General features: G+C 42.2%; 1 protein-coding gene across 1 annotated transcript; it reads left to right on the top strand.

The window, feature by feature from the left end:
- TRMT61A (tRNA methyltransferase 61A) lies at positions 1–19711 on the top strand. Its single transcript, XM_009949703.2, has 3 exons — positions 1–331; positions 9890–10156; positions 19383–19711. The coding sequence occupies exons 1-3, from the start codon at positions 1–3 to the stop codon at positions 19709–19711; spliced, it is 927 nt and encodes a 308-aa protein (XP_009948005.1).
- Positions 19712–25506: the final 5795 nt, after the last annotated feature.

Below are 25506 nucleotides of genomic sequence, written 5' to 3'. Positions count from 1 at the left end.
ATGAGTTTTGTTGAATATGGAGATACAATAAAGGATGGTGACACAGCTATAGTGTTTCTGGGCCACGAATCCATGTTTCCTGTGAAAGTCCAGCATGGCACTGTAACTCAGACTAAGTACGGGGTCATCAGGCATTCCACGGACCTCATAGGCAAGAAGTATGGCTCCAAAGTGACCTGCAGTAAAGGAGGATGGGTGTTTATTCTTCATCCAACTCCAGAACTCTGGACCATGAATCTTCCGCACAGGACACAGATTCTGTATTCCACTGACATCTCTATAATCACCATGATGTTAGAACTGAAGCCAGGCTCCATAGTGTGCGAATCAGGTAATTAATATGTTGAAATCCTTGATTAAGAACTAACACCAACACTTTCATGAAAAAACAGGCTTATCTTTACGTTTTGCAAAAAATCTCATTTTTTCCTTTGTGATAGAATTTTCCCAGCCTACACATTGAATAATTCTATTTCATGTGCACGTGTTATCACCTGCTGTTTCTTCAACAGGTGATGTTGCCTCAGTATGGTGGCCTCACGTATGGGTATGCCTTTGAGTATGTGTTTGGTTAATTCATCTTAGAAGAAATATATAAACATTTTTCTTTCCCTTTTCTAAATCTGTTGTTAAGTACTTCAAAAATATTTTTAAATACATTATTTGAATCAAAATTCAGGCTTTGAATTTGCAGTTTCAGAGAATATAGTTGAGATAACCCAGTGGAAGAGACTCTGATGATAGGGTGTTGAACTAATTAGGGAAATAACTTGGCAGTATTTATGTAATGCGATGCCATGTAAGTACGTATATTTCATCTTTCTCTTCCAAAGTGTGATCCACTTGTGGCACTGCAACTGCATGTGAAATCACTGTAGCTGTATAATACGATGGATGATGTGTTCATCACAGGGCTGTGTTTTGTTTCTAAACTTGGTTTATTGCAGCTTCCATGATTTTGCTTAATTTGCAAGTAAGGAGTGAAATTTTATATTAATAGTTATTTTCCTGGTTAAATACAGTTTATAATAATGCCTTCATGATTTTATTACTGCAGGCAGCACGAGGCTTGCTTGTTTTGAGTGCACCTCTCTAGTTTGAAAAAATATGAACTGAGGTAGTTTGTCGTCGCTTTTTCTGGCTTTTCTTTTGAGTGTTTTTATGAAGCAATTTCATACACTTCTCTCCCAAGCATAGATATGGAAAAGGATCGGCGTGGTGGGGTTGTGCTGCACTCCATTTTCTTGCATTTAACATTTCCTCTTCCCACCCAAGCATAATTTTGGGCAGCTTTTCAAGCATAATGGCCACCTACCAACACAACTGAAATGGCACTTATCTCTGCATCCAGTTGCATCCATTAAGAAACAGGTGGTGTATGGAGCTGGTTGCTGTACAGCAGCACTTGAAATAGGCAAAGCCATATGCACAAACCTTTGGCCCTGCTAAAATGGTTGGGTCCTATGAGTTTATAGTTTGGTTTGCAGGATGATCAGGCATTTTTAGGGTTATCATGGGAAGTGGCAGTACTGTTCATTGGGCAGCTCTTCACCTCTTCACCTGCCTGCTATGTTTAGACTGGATGGGAAGAATAAACACAGCAAATTAGTCAGGGTGTGGGAGATTTGAATTGCTCCATGTCCTGCCTCACTTGGAATAAACAGGTGAATGTTGAAGTACAGAGCTGCACATAAAATGTTTTCAGTAATGTCAAAGGTACCTAGAGAGGGTGAAAGTGTTTGAAAGCTCACTTATCTAAACAGCTAAGAAATGGAAACACTTGATGAGGTAACCTATCCAGATTCCCAAAAATGTTATGAGCCAAAAGTCATAGCCGCAAACAATCCTTTTTGCTAATGGAATGCTGTCCCCAGGTTTATGTTAATGCCTGTGCTGTCAAAGGATTGTAACTTGAGCTTTCCAGGAAAAGTGAACAGTTTTACTACTATAGTTTTGCTTGTATTTGCAATGTAAGATTCACTGTTCACGAAGAAAAAGTATTGCATCAAATTCATCTGGTTAACCTTGAAGCAAGAGATCTTACTGCAGATTTGCTTGCAACTGACCAGAAGTGGTGATTTGAATTAAAAATTTTACAGGTATTGACAAGTGGAGCCTCCAGTGTGATGATGTAACCTACCTCGGTGCCATCCTAAGTTAGACAGTATTCAGAGATCCAAAATCATTAGTTCTAGATTAACCTGGTGTGGCCTAGATGGAACCAGCCCAATGGCGATTAATAGAAGCAAGACAGGAAATCTGGTCTGGTAATGACATTTGAGTCAGCTTCCTGCTGGTGCTGGTTTTAGATGTATTTTGAGCATTAATTAGCATGGAGGTCTGTCTTTTTTATTATTTGAAATTGAACTGATAGATGTAGTTGCTGTACGGACTGGCAAAGCAGGCACTGTAAACAGACCAGGCCCTTTTCCTCTTGTCTCACTAATTAGACTGTGGAAAAGTGCCCTGCATTTACCCAGTGTAAGCAAGCAGAATTGTGGATTAGTCTCCACAACTGTATGAAGAAAGGATCGATAAAGTAAGATGAAATACCCTCTGTGTCATGTTGTAATGGCGTGAATAGGAGTGTAAATGATCTTTTGTGTGTGATTAGAAAAATTCAATAGAATAACCAGGAGGCTTTAATTTTATATCACTTGAATTACGCAGTTTAAATCGATTAGTCATGATTTGTCATAAATGATATAAACAATACAGGTTTTACTATTTTTAATCATCTTTAATAAATACATAAAGAGCAAGCTTGTCAGCAGTGAGTGCGTAATTAAAATGATCCAAGCATACTCTATTGAGGCTCTAAGGGAACTCGGCGTCTGCCTGATGTTTCATGATGGAGGTGTAGGAATATGATCCTTTTTCTGTCTTCTTCTAATTTCTAATTTATAAAGGTATGTTGAGATTTGAAAACTGTTAGCACTGTTGCTGGAGCTAAGATCTCTTGAAAGCATTGGCCCCTGGTCTGAGGAATTCCTCACTCTGATACAGACTTCAACAGCCCGATCTTTCCAGAATTAAAGGATACTTGAGATAGCTGCTAAAATACCTGCTGTGGGTGGCCTGCTAGCGTGAAATATGTAATTCTTGTCGGGTAACTCTGATCACATTTGAATTCATTGCATGTGCAGCCACTGTCTAGATAAAGGAATAAACTGAATCTTTCTTTTTTTTTTTTTTTTTTTTTTTTTTTTGTGTTGCTACACTCTCCAAAACTAATCTTGATGTCAGCTTTCCTGGCAAGGCTATTTTCAGTCCAGTGATTACATTTGCCTGTAGTATAACAACTCCCGTTTGACAACCAATTTTGAGGTTTTTACATTTATTTTTATACTACATTGGAACCAATATGAAACCTTTCAGGTATTTTTTCCGTACAAAAGTCTCTGGAACCCTATTTTTTTTCGTTCCAGTCCCTGTGTATTGAGGCTTTTTTACTGTCCTCTCTCCCTGGTGAGACCTGAACAAGTGTCTGTCCTAACCCTCTGAATTACTCAGGGAATGCAGTACAGCACTGTGAAACCTCATTTAATCTGATAAATCTCAGAAATATTTTGGCTTTGGTGGAGCATTGTATTTAGACAAAATGTAATTTAGTCAAAAGTATTCTAACCACCACCCCAGTGATCCTTCAGCGTTCAACAAAATCAGACTCACATGAGCAAAAAGGTTAATTGGATTTTTTGTTTCCGTTCAGCTAAATCCCAAATTAAACATTGCTAAACCCTGTTCATTGCCACACAGCAATGGGTTTCTGAATCCACAGACTGGATTTCTGAAGGCTAAGAACAGTATTCGGGGTTCTCATCGTTTCTCTGTGAAGCAATATTGAGAGCTGCTGGCCAGCCTTACACTAGAGCTTCTCAAAAACAATTATGAAATTTTCAAACTCACAGCCTGGGTATAGATTTTGTTAAGAGTACACTCATAAAAATTTAATGAGGACTTAATGATTAATGGATACTCAATAAATGATTAATAGTTTATTGCAGAGTCACAGCAAGTCAGCTGTATGCTTATGTCTCCTCTAAAGTGCCTATAGACTTTTTGAAAAATACTGCTCATGTCTTTACAATTTTTGTGTCATAAGTATATGTAAACTGTTTGCAGCTCTACCTTTAGTGTGAAGTACAGACCAAAGTTTCTAAATATTGATTTGATTTTGGAATGTGCTCATACTAATTAATTCTTATGTTTTGTAATGTCTTCCTTATCTACCTCTTAGTAGCTGTTCAGGTTAGAGTGAGAGAAGAATTGTAAAGCCCAATCCTTGTATAGCACCTTTTGAAGTATAAGAAAGGCCTCCTCCGTACCAGCGTTGGAGAGGGTAGTATTCTCTTGACATACCAAAGAACTGAACCAAAACTGTGGCCACATGAGGCATCACTCTAATGTATTCAGACTTGTGGCTGACCTGCAGCTGATGAGGAATGCTGTTCATACCCTAAAGCGTTTGTTTCCAGACTTTCTGGACTCACTTTAATCTTGTCATTTCACTTGACTACCACGCGCATTTCACATGCAGCTCTGAACTTAATACTATGTCTGTTAGCAGAAGATCCCTCCCTAAAGGACTCTTGAATCTCTAAGGACAAATTCTTTGCAGTCTTCACATTCCCATTCCTTTTGTAGGCAGTACCAGCCTTGAAACCTTCCCTACTATCCTTCCCCCAAGTCCTCGATCTGGTCAGGGAGCAGTGGCCCTCGCTGACCTCCAGCCTGCTGGCTAAAATGCCTATTTCAGCATGGTGTCAACAGCAGATGGGCAGGAGAAAGAGCTCATCCTGTGAAGGGAACTTCTTGATTGGTTGTTTCCTCTTTCAGCCACGAGCTCATCTCCTTGAAACTCTTTCCCTCCCTCTCCTCCTCCCTCTTTCTGTCCCTGCTCCTGCTGTGTCTCACCTCTGTCACTATGATTTGTGCCCTTGACTGTCTTCACAGTAAGATCTTTGGGTTAGTTTCCATCAGGTGCTTGATATCTCTTCATATATTTGCTACAAATGATTAATAATTCTGTTACATGAACTTGTCATGTACTGTGAGCAGTCTTTCTGTGTTCAGTGTTTCTGGACAGATATTAGCTGTGGAATCGTTAGCTCTGTCTAAAGATTAATTTTGCTTTGGTTTTGAGGCTCCTTCCGTTCTCATGGCTGACACATGACCTGTCTTATTATTTGCTAGGTCTAAGTGGCGTAGCTAGGAGACAAATACAGCAACACTGTCGTTGTTTTGTTGTATTTACTCATTTTAGAATACCTTAGGTAGCCAAATTTTACAGCAGAAACTTCAGCTCTAGCAAAATATTACTAGTGTATTGACCCAGTATTAAATAATACTCTGCATACTTTTCACTTTTCCTGTTTCCAAGCACTATGAACCTATGTATGCACTTAAGAGCGTCTTCAACTTTATTCCAAAATCTGTTTGCTTGTGCACTCCTGCAAACACCTATAGGTTCAAAACCTCAATTTGTAGTTCCTTTTTTAAAAAGAAGCACCGATGATGAGAAATATTTAGGGAAGACAAGCCAAGCGATAGCCTGCAGTGAGGAAATGTAGTGAAATGTTTCTAGCATGGGTGGGATTCCAGGAGGTTAGACAAATATCCTTTGCAATAAGAAAACCAGACTAAACAGAAAACAGTGTATAAATGTACTCTTATTCAGTTATCAGTCAAGTGCTACGCAAGATGCTGTGGTAACACTCGTGTTTCTCTTGACAGTGTTCTGATGGGTATCTATACTGTGCTGAAATAGCAGCTGTTATTTTTGAACAGCTCAGATGTCCATTGCAGCTTTGAAAAGGTGAGAAGTGATCTTAACATGGACATTGTCTCAAAATGGCTGAGGTGTGTGGAGGCTTCTCTGTGGAAAACCTGTCACTTGAATAAGCAGAGAGTGAGAAGAGCAGATCTGTTCGAGGTCAGCAGAATGATCAGGGAGTTCATCTGATCATTACTTTCTTGTCTACAAATCAGAAGCAAGTATCAGTAGGTGCTGAGCTAGAGTGTTTCATCTAGGTGTTCACTTGTTAGGATTGAAAATCCTTCTAAAACTGCAGTGTTTTCCTTGTCTTGGGAGGGGGCAGAAAACTCCCCTGAGCTTAGATGTAGCAGAGAAGAAGAAGGGAATGTTTGCAGGGTCATTAGCCGCCTAACTCATGTGATTTTACCACAGGACCTTAATTCCTGCCTTCGGACTGAGATGGAGCACTTTCCTAGAGTACATGCTCATCCCCTGCGTGGTGCCTCCTCCTCAGATTTTGAGCTTTGAGTATGGCATATTTGGGACCCTGCTATGTCTCATTAAATACCTGCAAGATGTCTGCCTTTTGCCTAAGATGTTTAAGATCACAGAATAGTCAATGTGAAAGACCATCATATTTTCCAAAGGCGTTAGCAATGACCTAAGTGCTCACCTAAGTGAGCTCTAAAACAGCAGCTGTGGTGTTAAGAATGTCTTCAGCAGAATTGGCGTTGTTTTACCTCTCTTCTACAGACTCCATTCATGGTTAATACACTGTAGTTAGATAGGCATTGTCCTGTGGTGGAGAGCAAACAGATTCTAAGGCTATTTATAGTGAAGCTGTCAGAAAGGCAATCATCCTGGTGTAAAACTTATAAACTATTTGTTTTAGAAGTTGTCTTACCTTCTGCTTTCTAGGTCAAATCAGGAACATAGGCGTTTCACTGCACCTATATGAGAATGAAAATCTATTGAAGTACATCCAGTTCTTACCTTGCCTCTTCCGATACAAAATATTAATTTTTGAGCATTCAGGTTTTTGGTTCATTTGTATACAGGCAATTCAGCTATGATATTTCAGGTTGGGTAGCATTCTAGTTCATGTCTTCAGTAATACTCCTTACGTTTTGCTGCTTTCCTGACTGATTCTGTATCATGCTAAGGATACCTTTCATTTCCCAAGAAAACCGGAACCTGACTAGAACTTACTCCAACTGGCACTTAAGACTCTTTCAGTCATATTTTGCAGAATACTGCTTTTTTTTTTCAGTAGTGTTACTGAAATAAGGACAAAGAGAAATTGAAAAGTAATTGAGAAAGTGGCGGGAGTACTCAGATGTTGAATGTTGCAGATTTGCAGGGAAGAAGGCAAATGTAAACGTTCATTTCCCCTTCTAAAACATCAGAGAAACATAGGGTTGAACGCCTACCTTCTGTAGACAGTGCTGATTGGGCTTCAGGGGTTGTGTTGGGTGTGGACTCAGGCTGAACTGCCAGACCCTCATATTCTTAATGTATCATATCAAGCATTTTGAACTATCAGGCACATGAGAGCTGAGGGTCATCATCGTTTCACAGGACTGAGTTCAGAATCTGTCATCTCTTCAAGGAGAGGTTTTACGATGGTGGGTGATTCATAACCATCTTGTTCTTTATTTCCTGCAGTTTTGAGAGTGTTGTCACGGAGAAGGCAGGCAGCACCTTCAGAAATAGTCTCATTAATGATGTTAGTGTGATAGAATTTGATATGTTAAAATGGGATACATATGTATTATTCTCATGTTTGTGGCAGCCAGTCAACAATAAATAATTCCTGGCAACCTTGTTTAGCAAAAGCTCAGTCTGTAATACGCCTGCAAGTGGTGAGTTACAACATCCTGGTTTTGGTTCAGGGTTTGGCTTGGAGTGTTTGTGAACAAAACAAGAGTACCAGAAAAAAAAGCTGAAAAGTCTTAATGGGTTTTCCTAGGAAGGAGACAAACAGTAGCTTCTGTGGTGTTTTTAAGAGCAGATTTAAAAGGAAAGCAATTAAAAATGTAAAAGGATATGAATAAGGAAATTGGATACAGGCACAAGCTGCCTCTCTCTTCTGCTTACAGCCCAGCTGTGCTGACAGGCCTTCTGTTCACTCCTTTAGATTAGCAGAGAAAGGTGCAGAAAGTGTGCAGCATTCCCCATTTGAGAGGTAAAATAATTAAATTCCCTCAGTTTGCAAAAGTTGTCAGTAATGCAATCCTGCCTTCTGGCATGAAACGTAAAGGCAGAATGTCAGTCGTTTTAGCATCCTGTGGCAAATAGTTCCCTGCTCCTGTCATTAAAAAAAAAAAAAAAATCAATGAAATGCTATTCCTTTGCTGTGCACATATATATTGGGTTTTTACAACCACATGGCTCTGTGCTGCTATTACTCCTTTTGACCAAGGAAAAGTTTGTGTTGACATTCAGAGCCTACAGGTGCCATGACCAGGTAGTTTTTCATGTGTGCACATGTAAGTGTCTTTTGCCTTTTGTTTGCTGTACTTTAGTACTGGCATGAATGCATGGATTTTCACTTCAAATAAATGTGTGTGTCACAGTTTCTCTCTTCCCTTGCACCTCTCTGAGGCCAGTGCTAAAACCTGTAGGTCCTCCCTCCCCATTTAATCTGCCCCATTAAAGCTGGGGGGAGGGTGCTAGTCTCCCGTTGGGGTCAGAGCCCTCTCAGAGGGAGGCAGAGGAGCAGTGCTGATTCTACAGTGCAGTGGGTTGACTCGGCCAACATAGGCCCTGAGCTCTGTTTACAGTCTGAAGGGCTCCCCTTTCAGAGCTGTCAGATTAAACACAGTGTCACGACCATGTTTCTCCCCTTACGTGACTAGAGGGCAAGAACCTTGGATCCGTCAGTAAAATGACTTCCTGTACGGTCGTGGAAAGTATTGCTCCAATTAAGCAGCTGTACCAGACCCTGTGTCCCCTAATTAATTTCCTTTCTACTAGTTTCTGAGCTTTCTCCACCGCTGCTGTACATCAGGTTCTGTCCTTTTTAAGTTTTTTAAGATTTATGTTACTTGAAAGAACTTGCTTCAGGCTGAAATTTAGCCTGAACAGTCATTGAAGACATCTAGAAATAGATTTTCTTTCTGCAGGAGAAATGTGTTCCAAGTACAGAATTATAAATCAATAAACACAGATAATTTGGTGTTGCTGTGGGGTTTTGAGTTTGGGGGGTTATTCTCTTAAATGCCACTTGAGTGAGTAATTTGCAATGTGAATTGGTACATGGGTGTTTTCTTCAGTGAAAACATTGGTTATTAGTCATTCATCTATTTAATACGCCAATGGATCATTTAAAATAAGTTTCCTAAATTATCAAACTGAAACAAGGAAAAAGATCTGTGTCTTAATAGTTAGTCCCGGGTTGTACGTGGTAATTGTACTTATATACAATTTCACATATGTGATGGATCTCCTTAGACGTTGTTAAGATTGTGTAGGTGTGTGCGTATGTAAGTCACCTGTGAAATCAGGTCGTTTGGTCAGTGCGGCTGCAAGGAGCCCAGAGGCCTTAGTTTTGGTTAATGTCAGTGGGAACTGAGGATGGTCAGTGTCTGTGGGCAAAACAGACTCCATATCCTGAAGGCCATTTGTTTGCGTATATATCAATAGGATTTTCAAGCATGGACGCTTGCCAGCATCTCTTTGTTGTTTTAAAGAAGTATAAGGATTTGAAAATACGTTAAAATTTGGCTTCATCTCTTTACCCAAGAACAGTCTGGCACACTGAAAAAAACCTCTCTGGTTAATTTCCTTGAGTTTTTCCTGTTGCATTTGCTTCCTTGTGTTCTCTTGTGGCACTTGTTAGAGCTATAGCTGACCCTTGGCATTATTTTTCTGCTCCAGGGAGAGAGGGCAGGTCCTGGGTTTGACAGATTTTTAATTAATGCTTTGAAGACCCTGAAGAGTGTTTCCTAGGTCATTTGGTCCCCCTCTCCTTGTGAAAGAAGGACTGTTCTCTTTCAGTAGTTTAACCAATGGTTTCTGTTCATTTGAGTTTGGACTTAAGTGTTCAAGCGGGAAGACTAATGGAGAAGACCTTTGTTCTAATGTTTAGCGCTGTCAAAAGGCATTTCATGAGTTTCTTCTCTTTTCTAGGTACGGGCAGCGGATCCCTCTCCCACGCTGTCATCAGGACAGTGGCTCCCACAGGGCACCTGTACACGGTGGAGTTCCACCAACAGAGGGCCGAGAAGGCCAGGGAGGAGTTTCGAGAGCATGGGGTGGAGCACCTGGTCACCGTGACCAACCAGGATGTCTGCAAAAATGGATTTGGTGTCTCAAACATTGCAGATGCCGTGTTCCTAGATATTCCGTCTCCATGGGAAGCCATAGGACATGCCAAGTCAGCGTTAAAAGCTGAAGGTAACTGCACTTCCCTCTTTCGGTTCAGGAAGTGCTGCGCATGCACACATCTCTGCCTTTGAGCCGTACGCTTCCATTGTGTGATCACTGTTCTTAAATGTCAATGTTCTTAAATGTCTCTAGGCATTCCTAAGGCTGAAAAACCTTCAAAAGAGGTCTTCAATTTGCAGTGGAAGATTTGAAATGAGAAGAACAACTTTTTCCTACAGGCCTGTGCTAGCTGCTACAATTAGCATGGGCAGTTTATAAAAAAAAAACAAACGTTTGAACCTTTGTCAAGTGCATTTTGCTAGATCTGAAGCGTGTGGGAAGCAGCAGTAACAATAAACGTTGAAAGCAAATTTACTTGGCAATTCAGTGGAAAGGTGCATATATAAAAGGTGTTCAGACACACTTCACATCCATTATTGTAGATTGGGACCTCTTAAACAGAGCACCCCATCAGTAATGTTAAAGAAAATGTGGTTATACGTAAATAGGCTCGCCAATTTCTGCCTTAAGTCTCTCTATTGGAGCTAATGAGAAGTTTGCCGTTGGTTGCAGTGGGAATGGAACATAAAAGGCAGTTCTAGCTTATGCCAGTTGTTCCAGGATTGTGACAGCAAGTGATGGATTTCATCAGTTTATTCTAAATCTTTTCCCTATTGAAAAATAAGCTTTAGTGAATAAATCATTCTTTTATCCTGGAATAAGTTTTCCCCTAATTAATGTTATAGTAGTGTAACTATACTAGTGTGGATCTGAACTAGCTTATGCCAGATCACTTCCATCTACAAAAGTGACTTTTCTAATCACAAGAGGATGGAGTGCTGAACAATGCCCGTGCTGGGACGTGAGTTTAGTAAAACTTGATTATGTGCCAAGGCACAGGTCTTTGTTAAAGTGTGTAATCACAGGCCTGACTTTAACTGAATTGCTAGGTCTTCTTGAAATGACAGGATCTAAGCTTGTTCTTAAAGGTCACTGAATGTGCATTACCTTGCTCAGTCAGGACCGACCCAGCTGTTAGTCTACCTCAGTTACTACGGAAAAAATTCTTGAAAGCTTTAGGATACCAATGTACCACATGCTTTCTTTAAGAAGGTGAATAAAGAGAGACTTGTTAGCACTCTGTACCTGCAAGGGTTACAGCTCAATTTGTAGCTGCTTTCCAGTGTGTCCTGGGAAAAAAATAATTTTCACTGCACTGTACGATGCCCTTCCCGTGCTCAAATTATCTAATCTAGTGAGCACAACACTCAGCTGACTTCCCAGCTTAGAAGGCGCTGCATTGCGCAGTCCAATTTGAATTATTTAAGTGGCGTATGTTTAGAATACTAAGCAGAGCTGCTTGAACAGTTCCAAGCTTCAAATCCTTGGCTCACTCCAGCATTTGAAATCCTAGAAAAGGTAGTATAGTCCCAAACTGGCCATACCATCTGGCTGTACTTTTCTGTGCTATGCTTCTGTGTTACATCTGCTTAGGCAATATAAATAATACTTTAAAATCCCACATTTTTGTGTTTGTGAAGTGGCATCTTGCACTTTATGTACCAGTCAAAAGGCAAAGTTGCTGATCCTTGCTGCAGTTTTTGCTGCAAACAGCCACCAGTGTCTGAGATCTGGTGCTGGTCTAAGAGTCATCTTTTGGGTTTCATAGTACCTGAATGAGATGGGGCCATTTTTTCTATTTTGCATATAAACAAAAGCTGTTTTTCTTCTTCATATAAAACATAATTGATTGCCGTAGTATTAGGTACAAACTTACACATGTTTCTGTTTTACTCCAAATCGTGGGTAGCTTTGTTGTGGTTTTTCCTTACTCTTGTAGAATCTAAAATATGATAGAAGGGTATCTGTAACTGCTTCCCTTTCTCTGCCGCAGGCAGATAATTCGATAGTGCTCTTTTTGTTTTGAAATAGTTAAAGCTCTTCTGCACTAAGAACAGTCTGTGCCCATAGTGCTGGTGTTCACCGCTGTTCCAAGGGTTAGTATAGTGATAAAGCATCATCACTGGAGAAAATGAGTCGTTCCACTCTTTTCCCTCCACGCCCTCTCTCTCACATCTGGACAGGGTCACATTTGAACCGTTCACACTGTGGATTTTGTTGTGATGTGCCACACAAATATCGCAGCTGTACTGCCAGATAGTGGTAATTTATTCCCTAAAGTCTTAAGGTACTTTGAATGAAATGAGAACTAAGTGAATTCAATATATGGCATCAGCTAGCCTCCTCTTTAAAACCACAATTTTCATTATCGAGTGTTCAGCTGAGACTGTATGTAAGAGAGAGTTCTTAACCTTAACAAAACCTTATCAAATCAGTGTTTTCTCTCCTACTTAAGCTCAAGATCCTGAATAGTTGCAGCTCCTAGTAGGCTGAGTGTTAATGATCCTCTTTACAGAGTACATTTATCACTCACGTTATGCCTTGCAGTATGCTGTAAATACACTACTTACAGTAGCCTGGCTACTGTACATTAAAGCACTGCCAACCTCTGAAGAGCTAAAAGAATAAAATGGCACAGGAGGTTTGTGACTAGAAGGTTCTTGTTCTCTGGTGATGTGCTCTGACGACGTTCAGGCTTGCATCTCGGCTGCATCCTTCTGTGCTGATTTCCCCAGTCACACTTTCAGCAGAAATGCTGCTTGTAGGATCTCTCGGGCACTGCTGCACTGCAGAACTTGCTTTCATTTCCAGACCTGCACTGTTTTTCTTTTGCAGCATCTGCTGATTAATGCTGTTGTATAGTTATAGCTGCTGTTCCCAATACCTGACCTTGGTGGGTTTTGCAAAGTTGCTGTTAACCCTTTCAGGCTAAATTTTAAAAAATTAAGATAAATGAAAAAATGGTGAGGTAACAAAAAGATCCTCAATATTCTACAGTTCTTAAATGCCCTGAAACTTTTGACTCACAGTCATCTCACAGCTGAATGCTGTAGTGCTTTGAATATAATTCTGCACCCACCTACTCTAATCTTCTAAATACTGTTTATTTCTTCCAAGGCTGTGGAAGATGAAGCAGAAACCCATTTGTACAAAAATTTTCATACAGATTGTAAATTTTCAGGTAGGGAGATGGAAAAATACAGCCATATATTAGGTTGGATTGGCCTCTTGAATTATAAATCAGTCCTTGGTGGTGTTTAAATTAACAGTCTGAGTCACAAAATTATTAAAACCACCCCTCTTTTATTTCCTTTCTTTCTTTTAAAGATCTAACTGTTAAATTCAGACTTGCCACTCCCTCTTGAGCCCCTAAATATATGAGTTTGTCAAATTGTGATCCTTGAGATATCACCTGGATCAGGTAACAGGGTGCTGTCAGGCCTCCCCCAAAAACTCTGCAGGGAAAGTTCCCTCTGGACATCTCCCTGTTTGGGCCTCTGCATTTCCTGCCGTCGCAGAAGCCCTTCAGCAGTGCTCTGCTCTTTGTAACAGGAGTTGGGTTTCGGTCTCATATTTGTTTCGTTTGTACATAATGGACTTAAAACACATCTTGTTTGCGTTTTTTCCCCTTAGCATAGCCATTGGTTGTTGTCCTAGCCTGCCAGGTTTGGTTATTACAGGTGCTGTAGATAAGAATAAATAATAACTCATCTTCCCAGTAGCCTGTGGTCAAGCAAGGCATTGCCTGGTTTAGGTAGTTTCAGTTTTCATTTGGGCTTGCCTCCCTCCTCCCCTGAGCTTTCAGGGGATACCACATCCAGGTAGAAAGTCTCACTGGTTATTTTTCATTAGCCCCAGAGGTTATTCATGGTCCTGTTTTTAAACCACCCAGGTATGGCTTTGAGGAGCAGCTGAAATCCCAGGCCACAAGTCTCACCTCTGTGGTATCTGGACAGGGAGTACCCCAGGCTGAATCACACTAAGAAGAGGGCAGTGACATCAAGGCTGATGTTTGGGCTTGGACTACCTCAAGAACACACCAGGAAGGTGTTAGGGCTGGAAGTGGAGCCTGACAGTCTACCACACTATCTTCCTCCACCCATGCAGGTGGTACTCAAGCCAGTATTGATGCTTCTCATGTCCCCAGGAGATTGTTTTGGAACAAATGGATGAAGCAGTAAGTGCTTGCTAACATGTCCACACCAGCCTTTGCTAGGGTGGTACCTGCTTTGGTTCGAAGGAGAATTAACTCAAGGTAGCGTTAAAGATCCACAAACTAACTTTAGATTGAAGCATATCCTCTCAACATTGAGGGGCCATCTGGTCTAGTGCAGAGGTGCCCCACTAGGATCTAGAACCAAGTGCTGACCTACAAGGCAGCTCCATCTGGTTCCCAAGCACTGGCTGTTTGCTGAGCCAGCCCTGGTAGTTGTATCTCGTTGGAGGGCATTAACCTAGCTCTGGTCTGATTGGTAGGTCAGGTGCACACGATGGGCCTGGCCTGAAGTAGAAGTGATCCCCTCCCATGTCAGGAACCAAGCAGAACCAAGCAGAAGGCTTCCTGCATCTGTAATCCATGCTGTGGGATGCCAGCCAAAGCTATTGGCCTTTACATGCTTTGTAGGAAGTAGTTTGGGATGAAAGGATCCTTAAAGGAAGTTGTTAGGTTTTATTCCTCGATTTGGAGCCAACTGATTTTTTATCTTCCTTGTTGCATGCTTTTGCCAGCCCATAATAGTGAGCAGGAATAAAGTCCTTTTGAAGGATGCATCTACAGATGTAGAGGTTAAGGTCACATTTGCAGAAAATCACATCGATCTCCTATTAATGAGCTGGTGAGTAATTTGTAGAAAATTTTCTTTTCTGAATCAAGAAACATCCTTTAATTTCTTCTAACAGCTGAATCCTCTAATTTCACTTGTCAGGGAAGCTACATCAAATCACCCACGAGCACACTCGCTTAAAGGACGTTCTGTCCCCTTTTACAGAGGCAATATTTTTAGTGTCCTACTAGCACAGAGTAAATGCCACGGTGATGCTGTTCAGTGACTCTCCTGCCTCGCCCCTACATAATGATAATGCCTGTGTGTTTTTTTTATTTCCATGAGATCTTTGTAACGTAATCTTCCAGTTATGACAATGCACTGAAGTCCCAAAACCCAGAGCTGTGTTCTTTTATCAGAGATGAAAATGCTCTGTTGTATTCTTTACATCACAGAATAATTTCTAAAATTACAGGCCATTTTCCCTGGAACTCGATGGTGCTGCACTACATATATTCTTTTTGCATCTTCTGAATAATACTGGATTGATGAAAAAAACCTGATGGAGCGCTTGTGACACATACTGTGACCTAGAGAAGTGACAGCACATAACTTGGACCTGTTTTCTGTGTCATAAGCATGCACCGGAGTTCTTGTCGATTGGGTAGCACTGCCAGATTTTCCATACTTGAAACCTGATGCAGTTATTAGCTAAATAGAACTGGTAGAGGTGTTAGTGCTTGCTCAGAAAAACCAGAAACGAAATTGTTTGTTGGAATTGCACAGGAACATACCAGGAACTGCTCTTGAAGGGGGAGCAACTTTCAAGGCACTGATCTCGTGTAAAGATGCAAGGGTTTGATTACTAATTAGATTGCTGTCTGTTAAAATGTACAGTGCTATGTGGATGCCAATCTTCTATTTCACCCTTCCCTTAAGCTCTCTTCTCTAATCATTCCAGTCTGAATTGTACTTCAGTTTTCCTATCCTCTCGACCCTATTGCTGGTTACAATGGCTGCCAGGACTGTGTGGGCTTGTTCCAGCCTACGGGTTTGGGAGATTTAACCTCTCCATTAAATGCTTCAAACTAACTCAGTCCCTGTAAAATTGAAGGTAGAAAAAAATGTAAGTCTTTCACAGAGTCTCATTATTCTCTTCTCCTCAACTGTAGCACTTGTCAGATGCATTATACATGAATAAACACATTTTTAGACAGCTCTTCAGATCAAAAAGCTCACACAGCTTCCCAATGTGAACAGGATTAATCTCAGATAATTACTATATCAATTTATGATGACACACAGATCTCATTAACCAAATTTAGGAACGGTAGCTTTCCTTAAAGGAGAGCTCTGAAAGAACACAAACTCAGTTTGTACTAAAAAGTTTCCGTTCAGTTGTTTTCACTTGCTCTTTAGTCTAGTCCACCCCTTTGTGATACACAGACAGAGCGGTGTGCCCCAGCAAGCGGAGAGGGAGGGAGTATGTGTCTTTTCTTCATTCACTAAGGAATCCTTGGCATGGCAAGACAAAGCAATGCATATTCAAGTCCTTTAAGCCCTAAATGCCTCTTGATGTCTAAAGGACAAGAGGGCTCTTAGAGAATCTGAGAAATTGTGAAATCTGAAATCTAGATTTAGATCTGTTTGGTGAGTGTGACAGAAAGGGTATTGCCTAGCTGGTATCCAGCGGGGGTACAGAGGGCAGCCCACAGTGTAGAGAATTCAGAAGCATCTGGTCTGTTGAAGATGGTGGCGTCTCTGCCCCTAGAACAAATGAGCGTGTCCTGAGCGCTGATTTTCTGCTGCTCAGGGTCCACTTTTTTTGCTGGTCTAAACACACCAGGGCAATTGAGGCTTCCCCAGTCTCTCTATTTTAGACAGCCTCCAGCAGTCTGGAACTGCAATTTCATTTTTGCCTTCCAACCTTTTGCTAATTGCAGCTTTCCAGTCTTCTCTTAATATCTGCTTAATCAAACAAGTTTGGCCTGCAAGTCATACCCAGCCTGCCTGATGGTGTGTGCAGGAAAAAGCAGAGGGGACCCCTCTCCCACTTGTTAGGATCCGTAAAGACAGATGCTCGGTGTTTTTGCTTCTAAGCTATTTGTAGGTATATTTCTTTGGGAGGAATATATAATAATAACCAGAAGAATAGGTATGAAAGGGAAAAAAATGAAATTGGCAGAACTACTAAAACCCCCTGGATGTTCTCAGTTATATGGAATACCAGCTGTTAGGCCGTTTTCTCAGTTCTTCATACCTGAGAAGCTTCCATCAGTGCAGTAAGTAAAGTCACATTATTTTTTGTGCTTCCCCTCTGGATATTAGCTGTTGCAAGCAAGAGCTTTCTTCCCTGCTAAGCGGCTTGAAAGCCTATTTTCTGTAACTCTGCTTCCCCAAGCAGCCCGCTTCGCAAAGAGGCGGTCTGATAAATCATCACCAAGTTTGGTGTTGATACACTGTGCTCAGCTGACCATCCCAAAGCAAAGTGAAGGGTGCTCTGCCTTTAATTGAAGGCTTGACAGGGAACCGTAGGCGGCTCTGCAGCTTGTATGGCAACAGCTGTGTGCAGGCTCCTTAGTTTTTGACTGTAAATCTGGAGCATGTGAATTCAAAAGCCTAAACATATCTTGAAACCCTTGTAGTCAGAATAAATAAGAACAAACTTACTGTAAATGTAAATATATTTCCCTTTTTTATTGCAATATAAAACACTAAAACCAAAAAGCCTGAATGAAATAGTAATAAGTCTCTGGACTTTCTGCAAATTCTTGCTTTGCAGACAAAGAGTTATTGTGAACTGACATTTAGCTAAGTTAGACATTTGTTCAGTTCCCTACACAATAAGAATATAATGTTTTTCTTTATAACATAGGTGTGTCATAGTAGCTTTCTAATTATGTAACAGAAATTTGTTTCTGAGCTTTTCTCTTTTACATCTACAGACATGGTAGAAGTGTGTACTGCTTTGGACAGAAAAGATTGGCTGTCTGATCCAGAATCATTTTGGTAGCCCTGGCCATCCTGATGAATATATAAATCTAATTTCATGGGAGCTAGTGGACTGGGTGTGCAATTATGTGGGCATCAACAGAGTTGGTTAATAATGACACATACCAGCATTCATTTTGCAGGTGATTATTAGATTTGGGTTTTAATTGTCACTCCAGGGACTTACTTGTCCAGGGTATTTTGTTCTGAAGATGCATGATAAGAACCCCTGGCTGTGGAGACTTTCTTTCAGGACTAAAATTAAATCCTATTTAGTGTATGGTAGATAATGGTCATGGAGAGTGTTCTTCCCCAGTCAGTAGCTGGCACATCATTGCTGCACAGTAACTAGAGTGCTACAGTGATGCTTTCAGACCTGATGCTTTCTTTTTTTAGAGATGTGACTTTAGAAACGAAAAAGGAAAAAAAAGGGGAGTTTGAGATAAAGCAGGCTTCATGTAGTCCCAGCATAGCCTCTATTTTTAGCAGGATGCTTTGCTCTCACTTGCACGGGTTCTTTAACTACTTAGACAACTGGTGTTGGAAGGCTTGACTGGATGAGCCTGGGAGAGGGCTGGGAAGGAATGCGAATCAGGTCAGCAAGCATTTTCATCTAATTGTAATAAGTAGAACAATGGTTGAAGCTGCATTGCCCAGTGTTCCTTCCCCCAGCACAAAAGCTTTTCAGGAAGGGCAGTTGCCTTGTGGGACATCATGTCCAGGGTGAAAGCACATGCCCTGGCTTTATGGCAGACAGTGTCCTTATAATTCTTTGATCTGATTTGGCTGTGGCTTTTCAGAGTAAATCGGAATCATTCTATTCTCAGCTGTTAAGCTGACACCATAGCATGCAGAAAGTTGTAGGGGGCCTATTAATACTCTGTATTTAGAATAAAAAATCTGAACTGTGCACAGACAAGGAGACAAGTGTTAGTTTATCACTTAAGTCTTATCCTAGAGTTTTGAAGCATTTGCTGTAAACCTGCCCAATGTGGTATCCAGTAAACTTTAATGCTCAGGAGACATGCTAGTCAGCTTGACTAAAAGGGTAAATAAAGCCTTAACAGCACTCCTTCTATGGCCGGGAGAGATTGCTTTATTCTGTACACGCATACCATCATTCTCAAATAAACACGGCCGCTTTTGTCAGCATGTGTGTGCACACACGCTTGTATTCTAATGAAGGCAACTCTGTACAATGTGTGGAGAATGACTTCTGGCTTTGTGTAGGTGCCAACTTCACTTCGGTGCCTCCGTCCACAATAGTGGGTAGTGATTGCAAAAGAGTCGCTTCTCTAAAGGGATCAACTTTAATGGTTTTATCAGGAACACGTGTGGTGGGCAACACTGAATTTGGAAGATGAATGAATTCGCTGTTGCAGTTTTTAAAGGGTCTGAAGCATCTTGTAGAGTTGTCCATGTTTGATTTTGTGCTGACACTCTAAACGTGCATAGTTGCCTCATGGAGATTTTCTTGAAAAATGTTTTTACTTTGTCCGTATAGTAATAATTCTATGGGCATCTGGGAGAATTTGAAAAAAGATAAAAAGTGCTTTGTTCTGCTTCTTATTCTCTTTTCCACTGCTTGTCTCATGTTGCAGGTGGCCGCATCTGCTCTTTCTCCCCCTGCATTGAACAAGTCCAGAGAACCTGCCTAGCGATGGAAGAATATGGTTTTACAGAGATTAACACCTTGGAAATTCTGCTCCGAGTGTACAATGTAAGGACAATTAGCTTGCAAATCCCTGACCTTGGAAAAGCAGCTGAGGATAATTCTAGCACTGGCTTTGACAGCAGCAACCCATCAAACCAAGGTAGCCCGAGCGCTAATCTGCAGCAAGGAACTGTGCAGTTCAAAAGTGGCGTGCCACTCAGGGAGATGGTCGGTCACACGGGATACCTCACCTTTGCCACCAAGAGCCTCTTTTAGTACATGTTGAGTTTGTGCAGTCTGGCGTGTTCTGTGTGTTTGTGTGTGTATTCTGTTTTCATGGTTCTTTTTTGTAGGGCATCCAAATTTTTACTCGTCAGGGAGTTCCATATATGGTCAGATTTGGTTGGAATATGCTTTGTTTAAATAGCACACAAGCATTAATCAGAGCAGCATCAAGGGAATGTTGAAACTCTGGAATGGTGCTCCACTTGCCATCAGAAAGAAGATAAATTAATAGCGAACGGCCATTCACTGGAATGTGCAGAATAAAGATCTCTCCCGATAAAAAAGCAAAGCAAACAGCACACTAATTGCGCGTAAGTTGGATTTCTTCCTCCTCTTTTCTGAATTACTTTCCCAGGTTTATGTTTTTATTTTTTTTCCCTAGCACCACTAGACACTTTTTTTTTTAACTTCTCTAGTGTCTGTGTTGCTCTTAGGAATGTAAAAGTGCCTGCTTGCTTCATTTTGGATAGGAAAGTTGTGAGGTCATAGGGTTGCCAGCACGACTGATCACAGAATTAGTGTTTCCTTGGAACAGGAAGCGCATAGGCTTCAGCTGCACGGAGGATTATTGACAGTGCTCAGGAACACAGCCTCTCATCCCATTCCAGACTGGCATCTGCAAACCCTTTAGGTTACGCAAAGGTGAAAGCAGTGTGCTAATTGCTGGATTTGGTTTAACTAGTATGTTGTGCTCATCATTTTATAGTAGAAATTTGGACCTGGATTCATACTGTAGTCTTCTAATAAATCATCCACTTTCATAGTTGATGAACCCACCATGAAAATTCACTGAACAGCTCGTTAGTATTATCTGAACACCTCTTTGTGAGTGGCGTGGCTGAGGTTCCATTTGTTTGGTGTCTGTGTGCATTGTGGTGTACTATCTTCCTGCAGCTGAATGACGGATTGCTTTTGGCAGGATTTCTGTCTCCAAATTGCAACAACAATGCAAACTTAGTAAAATCCTCAACCAGCTTTATTAATTAAGCTTTCAGGCCATTTACTCTTTGGTCTTCTGTACAAAGCTGGTGGGTGTGATGAACTATTTGAATGCTGGATTAAATTTTGTATTTACAGATTAAAATAATTACGCAAATTTATAAAGTTCTTTCTTTCTTTTTCTTTTTTTTTTTTTTAATGAATTCACAAATATTTTTATTCCAGCCACTAGTACTGTCTCTCGAAGCATTTAGCTGTGCCTTGCATTCGGTACCTGAATATATTTATTGCCATGTAAGAAAAATAACCATTCATAAACCGCTGCCTGAACATTTGAACCTGATATCCCTCCCCCATTCTTGACAAAAATAAACAAAGCTAAGCTTTTAACGTGTTATAGCAGAACGCTAATCCATAACGGTTTAAAGAAAGCTCAACCGATCACGACAGCAAAGATAAACTGTTGAGCAGATTAGCAGCAGAAAGCAATTCTGTTGAGCTAAATCAGTTATGTAAGTTGGCCTACAACTGTAGCATTTCTCCAGAAATTACGTGAAAGTTCTTTCTGCTGCTGTTAATGTGCTCCAGAAAGGCATGCAGTAAGTTAACACTGCTTGTGTGGTTTGGTAGCTGTATGACAGTGACAAGCTTGCATGTGTTTGCATATGCACGTGCTGGTGTGTGCTTAAGCCACCACCATAAAGTACAGCTAAGGTGCTAACATGAACTAGAAGAAAGGGTGGGGAAATACAACGTTAATGCTATGAGGTTGTTCTTAACTTCCTTCAGGGTGATTCTCATTCACTAACAAGTGGGATCCCCAATCTTTACCAGGGATAATTCCAGCCCTAGACTTGATTCTTTTTTTCCTGACAGACGCTATTTTAAAATAGTGGGTCGTTTAAACAGGATTAAAGCGGAACAAAGTCACATTTCTGTCCTACAAATAGACGTGGAATGGAAATACCGATGTGTCTTCATGGAGCTTGAAACAAGGCTGATGCCTTTTTGCCTACAAAGCCCAATTCAAAACCGCTTGAAATAAACCATTGACTTTGCATGGTCCCATATTGATTTGATCCCTGCTGAGGAAGGGCAAGCATTGCGTAAGAGGAGAAGGATTTAATTTCTGTCTTTGCAATATTAAAAAGGCTTCTGTGTTTTTGTTGCCAGTCACAGTCATGGCCAGCAGCACCACACCGCTTCCTGCTGTTGCTTTATTGTCAGGGTCACAGGGAGGATCCCACACTGTCCAGCATGGATGGTACTGTGCTGCAGAACCCCCCACTGTTTGGTTCTGCTTATGATCACCTGTGGTTTACATTCTGGCGATATTCCTTGCCAAAAGTGGTAAATCAGAAACATGGGTCTCTCCTGCCACGCTGGGGGAATCTGCCTGGGCCATGCTTTCAAAGACTCCTTTCTCTTTATCGTACGTTTTAGTCTTCAGTCTGGAGTGAAACGTCTCTTCTCCCTGCCCTGACCGAATTCGGTCACACGCTGGCAGGCTGCGTGTTTTCATTGCTGCCGTGCGCTTGGATCCCTCAGTTGTTGTGGACAAGCAGGAGCACAGCTCTGCCTGACAGCCAGGTTCCGTTTGTCCCGATGTGCTCTGTGCCCTACAAGCCAGCGTGGAGAGCAGTCTTAGACCCCCTGCAACCTGTGAGGCAAACAGTAATGACTAAGATGGGGCTTGTGAAATACTTGAGAGGTCTGCTGCTGTTTGCTGTTTACCTGCGCTTTAATTAAAGCATTACAGATCTGTATCTTGCTGTGGTTGTTTCCTCCTTACCTGTTAGCACAACACTGTTTCCCTCTGAGAAGATGTGATCATAAATCCTGCTCAAGAACCTTAAAGGGATAAAGTCGCAAAAATGCTGGGAACTCACTCTTCTGCTCAATTTCGTGCTCTGTCTTTTCCTTAGGTACTTCGGGGTACGTGATGGTGAGGAGATGGTTCTTCCTGGGAAGCGTTCCAGAGATGAGGGTTCTGGTTCGCGCTCGCTCCCTCGAGAGTACATCTGTGCTCCATTAGTCCTGGTGAGCAGCATGATTCCGGAAGTCGTGGTGACCTAGGAAGAAGGGGGGCCCAGGGATGCAGCCAGCCTAGATCTGCTTGTAAATACTCGCGCCCATCCCAGCAGAGTCTGCATCGCTTAGGTGGCCGAGTGCACTGGGCAGCCCACGTGTCCGTGCCTTAGCAGGTTCCTTCTTGGAGAGGCTGGAGAAAACTGTGCCCTCCTGGGACAGCTGCGTTCGGTGCTCCCAGCTCACCTCTGATGCCAGCAGGAGTGGTGCAGGCTCAGAGAAGGAGGGCTGAGAAGTGGCTGGGCTCTCGGAGGCCGATGCCGAGCTCCGTCTCGGCTTCTGTTTGCGCAAATATGAGAGAGGCACAGTAAGAGCAACGTGGGAGAGTCAGCGTTGCATAACCATGATGTTACAGCGAAGGTACGTGCAGCTGTGACTAGTCAAAGGGAGGAAGGGGGTAACTCGACTACCAGAAAGTTCTGTCTGTGTCACCATGAGGGAAAGCATTTACATGCTGCCGGCCTCTCTAGCGCTCCTAAGGAACTATGTTGTTCAGATGCCAAAAGAAGGGAGCCAGATTGTGTTATTTCCTTTCTCCCTACGTGACAGCTTCTGAACTGGAATGAATCTGCATCAGTGTCAACACAGGGAACAAATAAACCTTGAATTAAACAGTCAAATAAAAATAATCCTTGTCACTGATATCCAGCCCTTTACCTGCATATCTCACCCAGGAGCTCTGTGTCCTTTTGTAGGCTGCTCAGGACGCGCTGTTCTCTGCCACAGGGCAACAGCTTTGAACTCTGAGGTTAGCTGGCTGATATGCTGATAGAAATAAATGCAGAAGCCAGCTGGGAACACTGGCCTGTGGGGCATCTCACCGTACCTTTTTCTAGCATGCTTCTACCTGGCTGCTAAGGTAGATCGCCCGCAGCTGGGCTTCCCTTGCCGTGGCATGGTCCCTTCCCATCACCTGCCCCTTCCTGCCTCAAACCCAAAGCCAACAGACGTGCTGCTAGCGTGCACCAGCTCTTCCTGGCGCTCTGAGGCGACTCAGATTGCACAGCCAAAATAGGTTTTTGGCAGACGCAGGCATTTTCCTCTTCTCTCTGCTGGACTGTGAGGCTATTTTTTGCCACCCCCCCCAAGCTGTGCAGCCGCAGAGGCTCTGCAGGTACAGCTGCTCCAAGGTGCTGCAGTGAGAAGCCACCTAACAGCTCCTGACCCGGGGCACCCTGCGAGAGCGGTGTGCTGCCTTGGCAACAGCACAGCATCACCCGAGCCCCTGAAGACCTCAGCCTGAAGCTATTTCAGTGGGGGCTGAGTGGGCTGATGCTAAATATCGTATTCCTTTCTAGTTCTTAAAGAGGGTGATTTGCATGAATGGTTCCAGTGGGGCTGTAGAGGAGCTCTCCCCAGGGGTCGGGATAGCTGCAGGAAGCGTCAGAGACCAGGACCCAGCGAATTCGGAGCTACTGGTCCCAGAGGTGCTGGCTGAGCAGTCAAAGCTGCGTAACTAGAGGAAGGAGCTTTTCCCATCTTTTTCTGATTGCGCTGATACTGGTTCAGCACGAGGCCTGTGTGCATGACTATGTCTAGTCAGCTAGGACAAACTGTTGCTTTAGCAACCTCCCTTCATGTTAGGCACTGCAGAGGAAGGGGAAGTCTGCAGTGGGGTTTTCCTCTCTCCCTCTTCTGTTGCTTTGGGCTGTAGTCCCCCCTCCTTCCTTGAGTCAAAAGGTCGTTGGCTGTAGTTACCCCTAGTACAGGTGTCTGCGACTTGGCGTAGCTGGTCCTTGAGCATGTGGAATGAGTTTGTGATGCCAGAAATATTCTGAGCCAGAAGTTACTTTATTCCACTGGCGGGGGGTGAGGAAGATGATGAGATTGTAGGCGCTGTGATACTTTTTACACTGGTCACCCATGCCCTTAGAAATTGTCCATGAAGCACTATTTCAGAATCATTAAAATAAAAATAAGTATCAAGAGCCACCTGCCCCTAAGAATCAGCTGGATTTGAGAACCAAATCTGCTTGGAGGAAGAAGTGGAAGAAGCAGTAGGAAGGTAGAGAATATTTCTGGGAGAAGGCTCCTCCTTTCCTGACCTTTTGCAATGAAGAGGCAATTCCCCAGAAGGTGCCAGCTGCTCCCCTTAAAAGCCGTAGATCAGAAATGCTCATTAGTGAGGATGTTGGTTCGATCGGGCTGTTTTAACAAGGTGTGTAGGCTGGGGTCTACAACTGATGGAGTGGAAAGGAGGGAGGGAAATGAAAAGAGGTTTTTAAAGCATCTGCATTCAGTTCAACCTGTTGGATTACATCTACATCATGTCACGCAGTTGTTACGAGCGTTGCAGTAAGGTCTGAATTATCTTAGCAAAATATACATTGCACTTTTATATAATATAGAAAATAATCAGTCACTTTAGTACATTACTAGGCAAGAGCATGGGACAAGAAAGAGATTTGATTACCTGTGTTGAGAAATCAGGTTTAACTAAGACACCAGTTGCAGTTTCTGCATGTTCTCTTACTGTGTGTTTGTGTCCTCTGTCAGATAAGGTGGAAATATTTAAGAAAATGTGTAATGCTTGAGTGGAATATATACCCCACAAGCGCACAAAGCCACGCAGGCAGGAAATTGACTTCCAGTTTTCATCACCCAGTGCTCCCGGGGGGATCCTTCAGTGACAACATTTCCTCATTGATCTTAGCAGCACTTTAAAGAGAGAGAAAATTGCCCTTTTTCAGCGGAGAGAGCTGATATTCACATGGTTACGGGTGATTACCAGCCTGTGGACACAAGTCAGAGCGAGGACA

The sequence above is a fragment of the Leptosomus discolor genome, chromosome 3 (assembly GCF_034619465.1).
Source record: "Leptosomus discolor isolate bLepDis1 chromosome 3, bLepDis1.hap2, whole genome shotgun sequence".
Taxonomy (NCBI): domain Eukaryota; kingdom Metazoa; phylum Chordata; class Aves; order Leptosomiformes; family Leptosomidae; genus Leptosomus; species Leptosomus discolor.
This window is presented reverse-complemented; position numbering and strand designations above follow the sequence as displayed.

Coding starts and splice junctions, on each gene's coding strand:
- TRMT61A (XM_009949703.2), top strand. CDS start 1: ATGAGTTTTGTTGAATATGGAGATACAATAAAGGATGGTGACACAGCT. Junction 332..9,889: donor CTCCATAGTGTGCGAATCAG/GTAATTAATATG, acceptor TCTCTTTTCTAG/GTACGGGCAGCGGATCCCTC. Junction 10,157..19,382: donor GTCAGCGTTAAAAGCTGAAG/GTAACTGCACTT, acceptor CTCATGTTGCAG/GTGGCCGCATCTGCTCTTTC.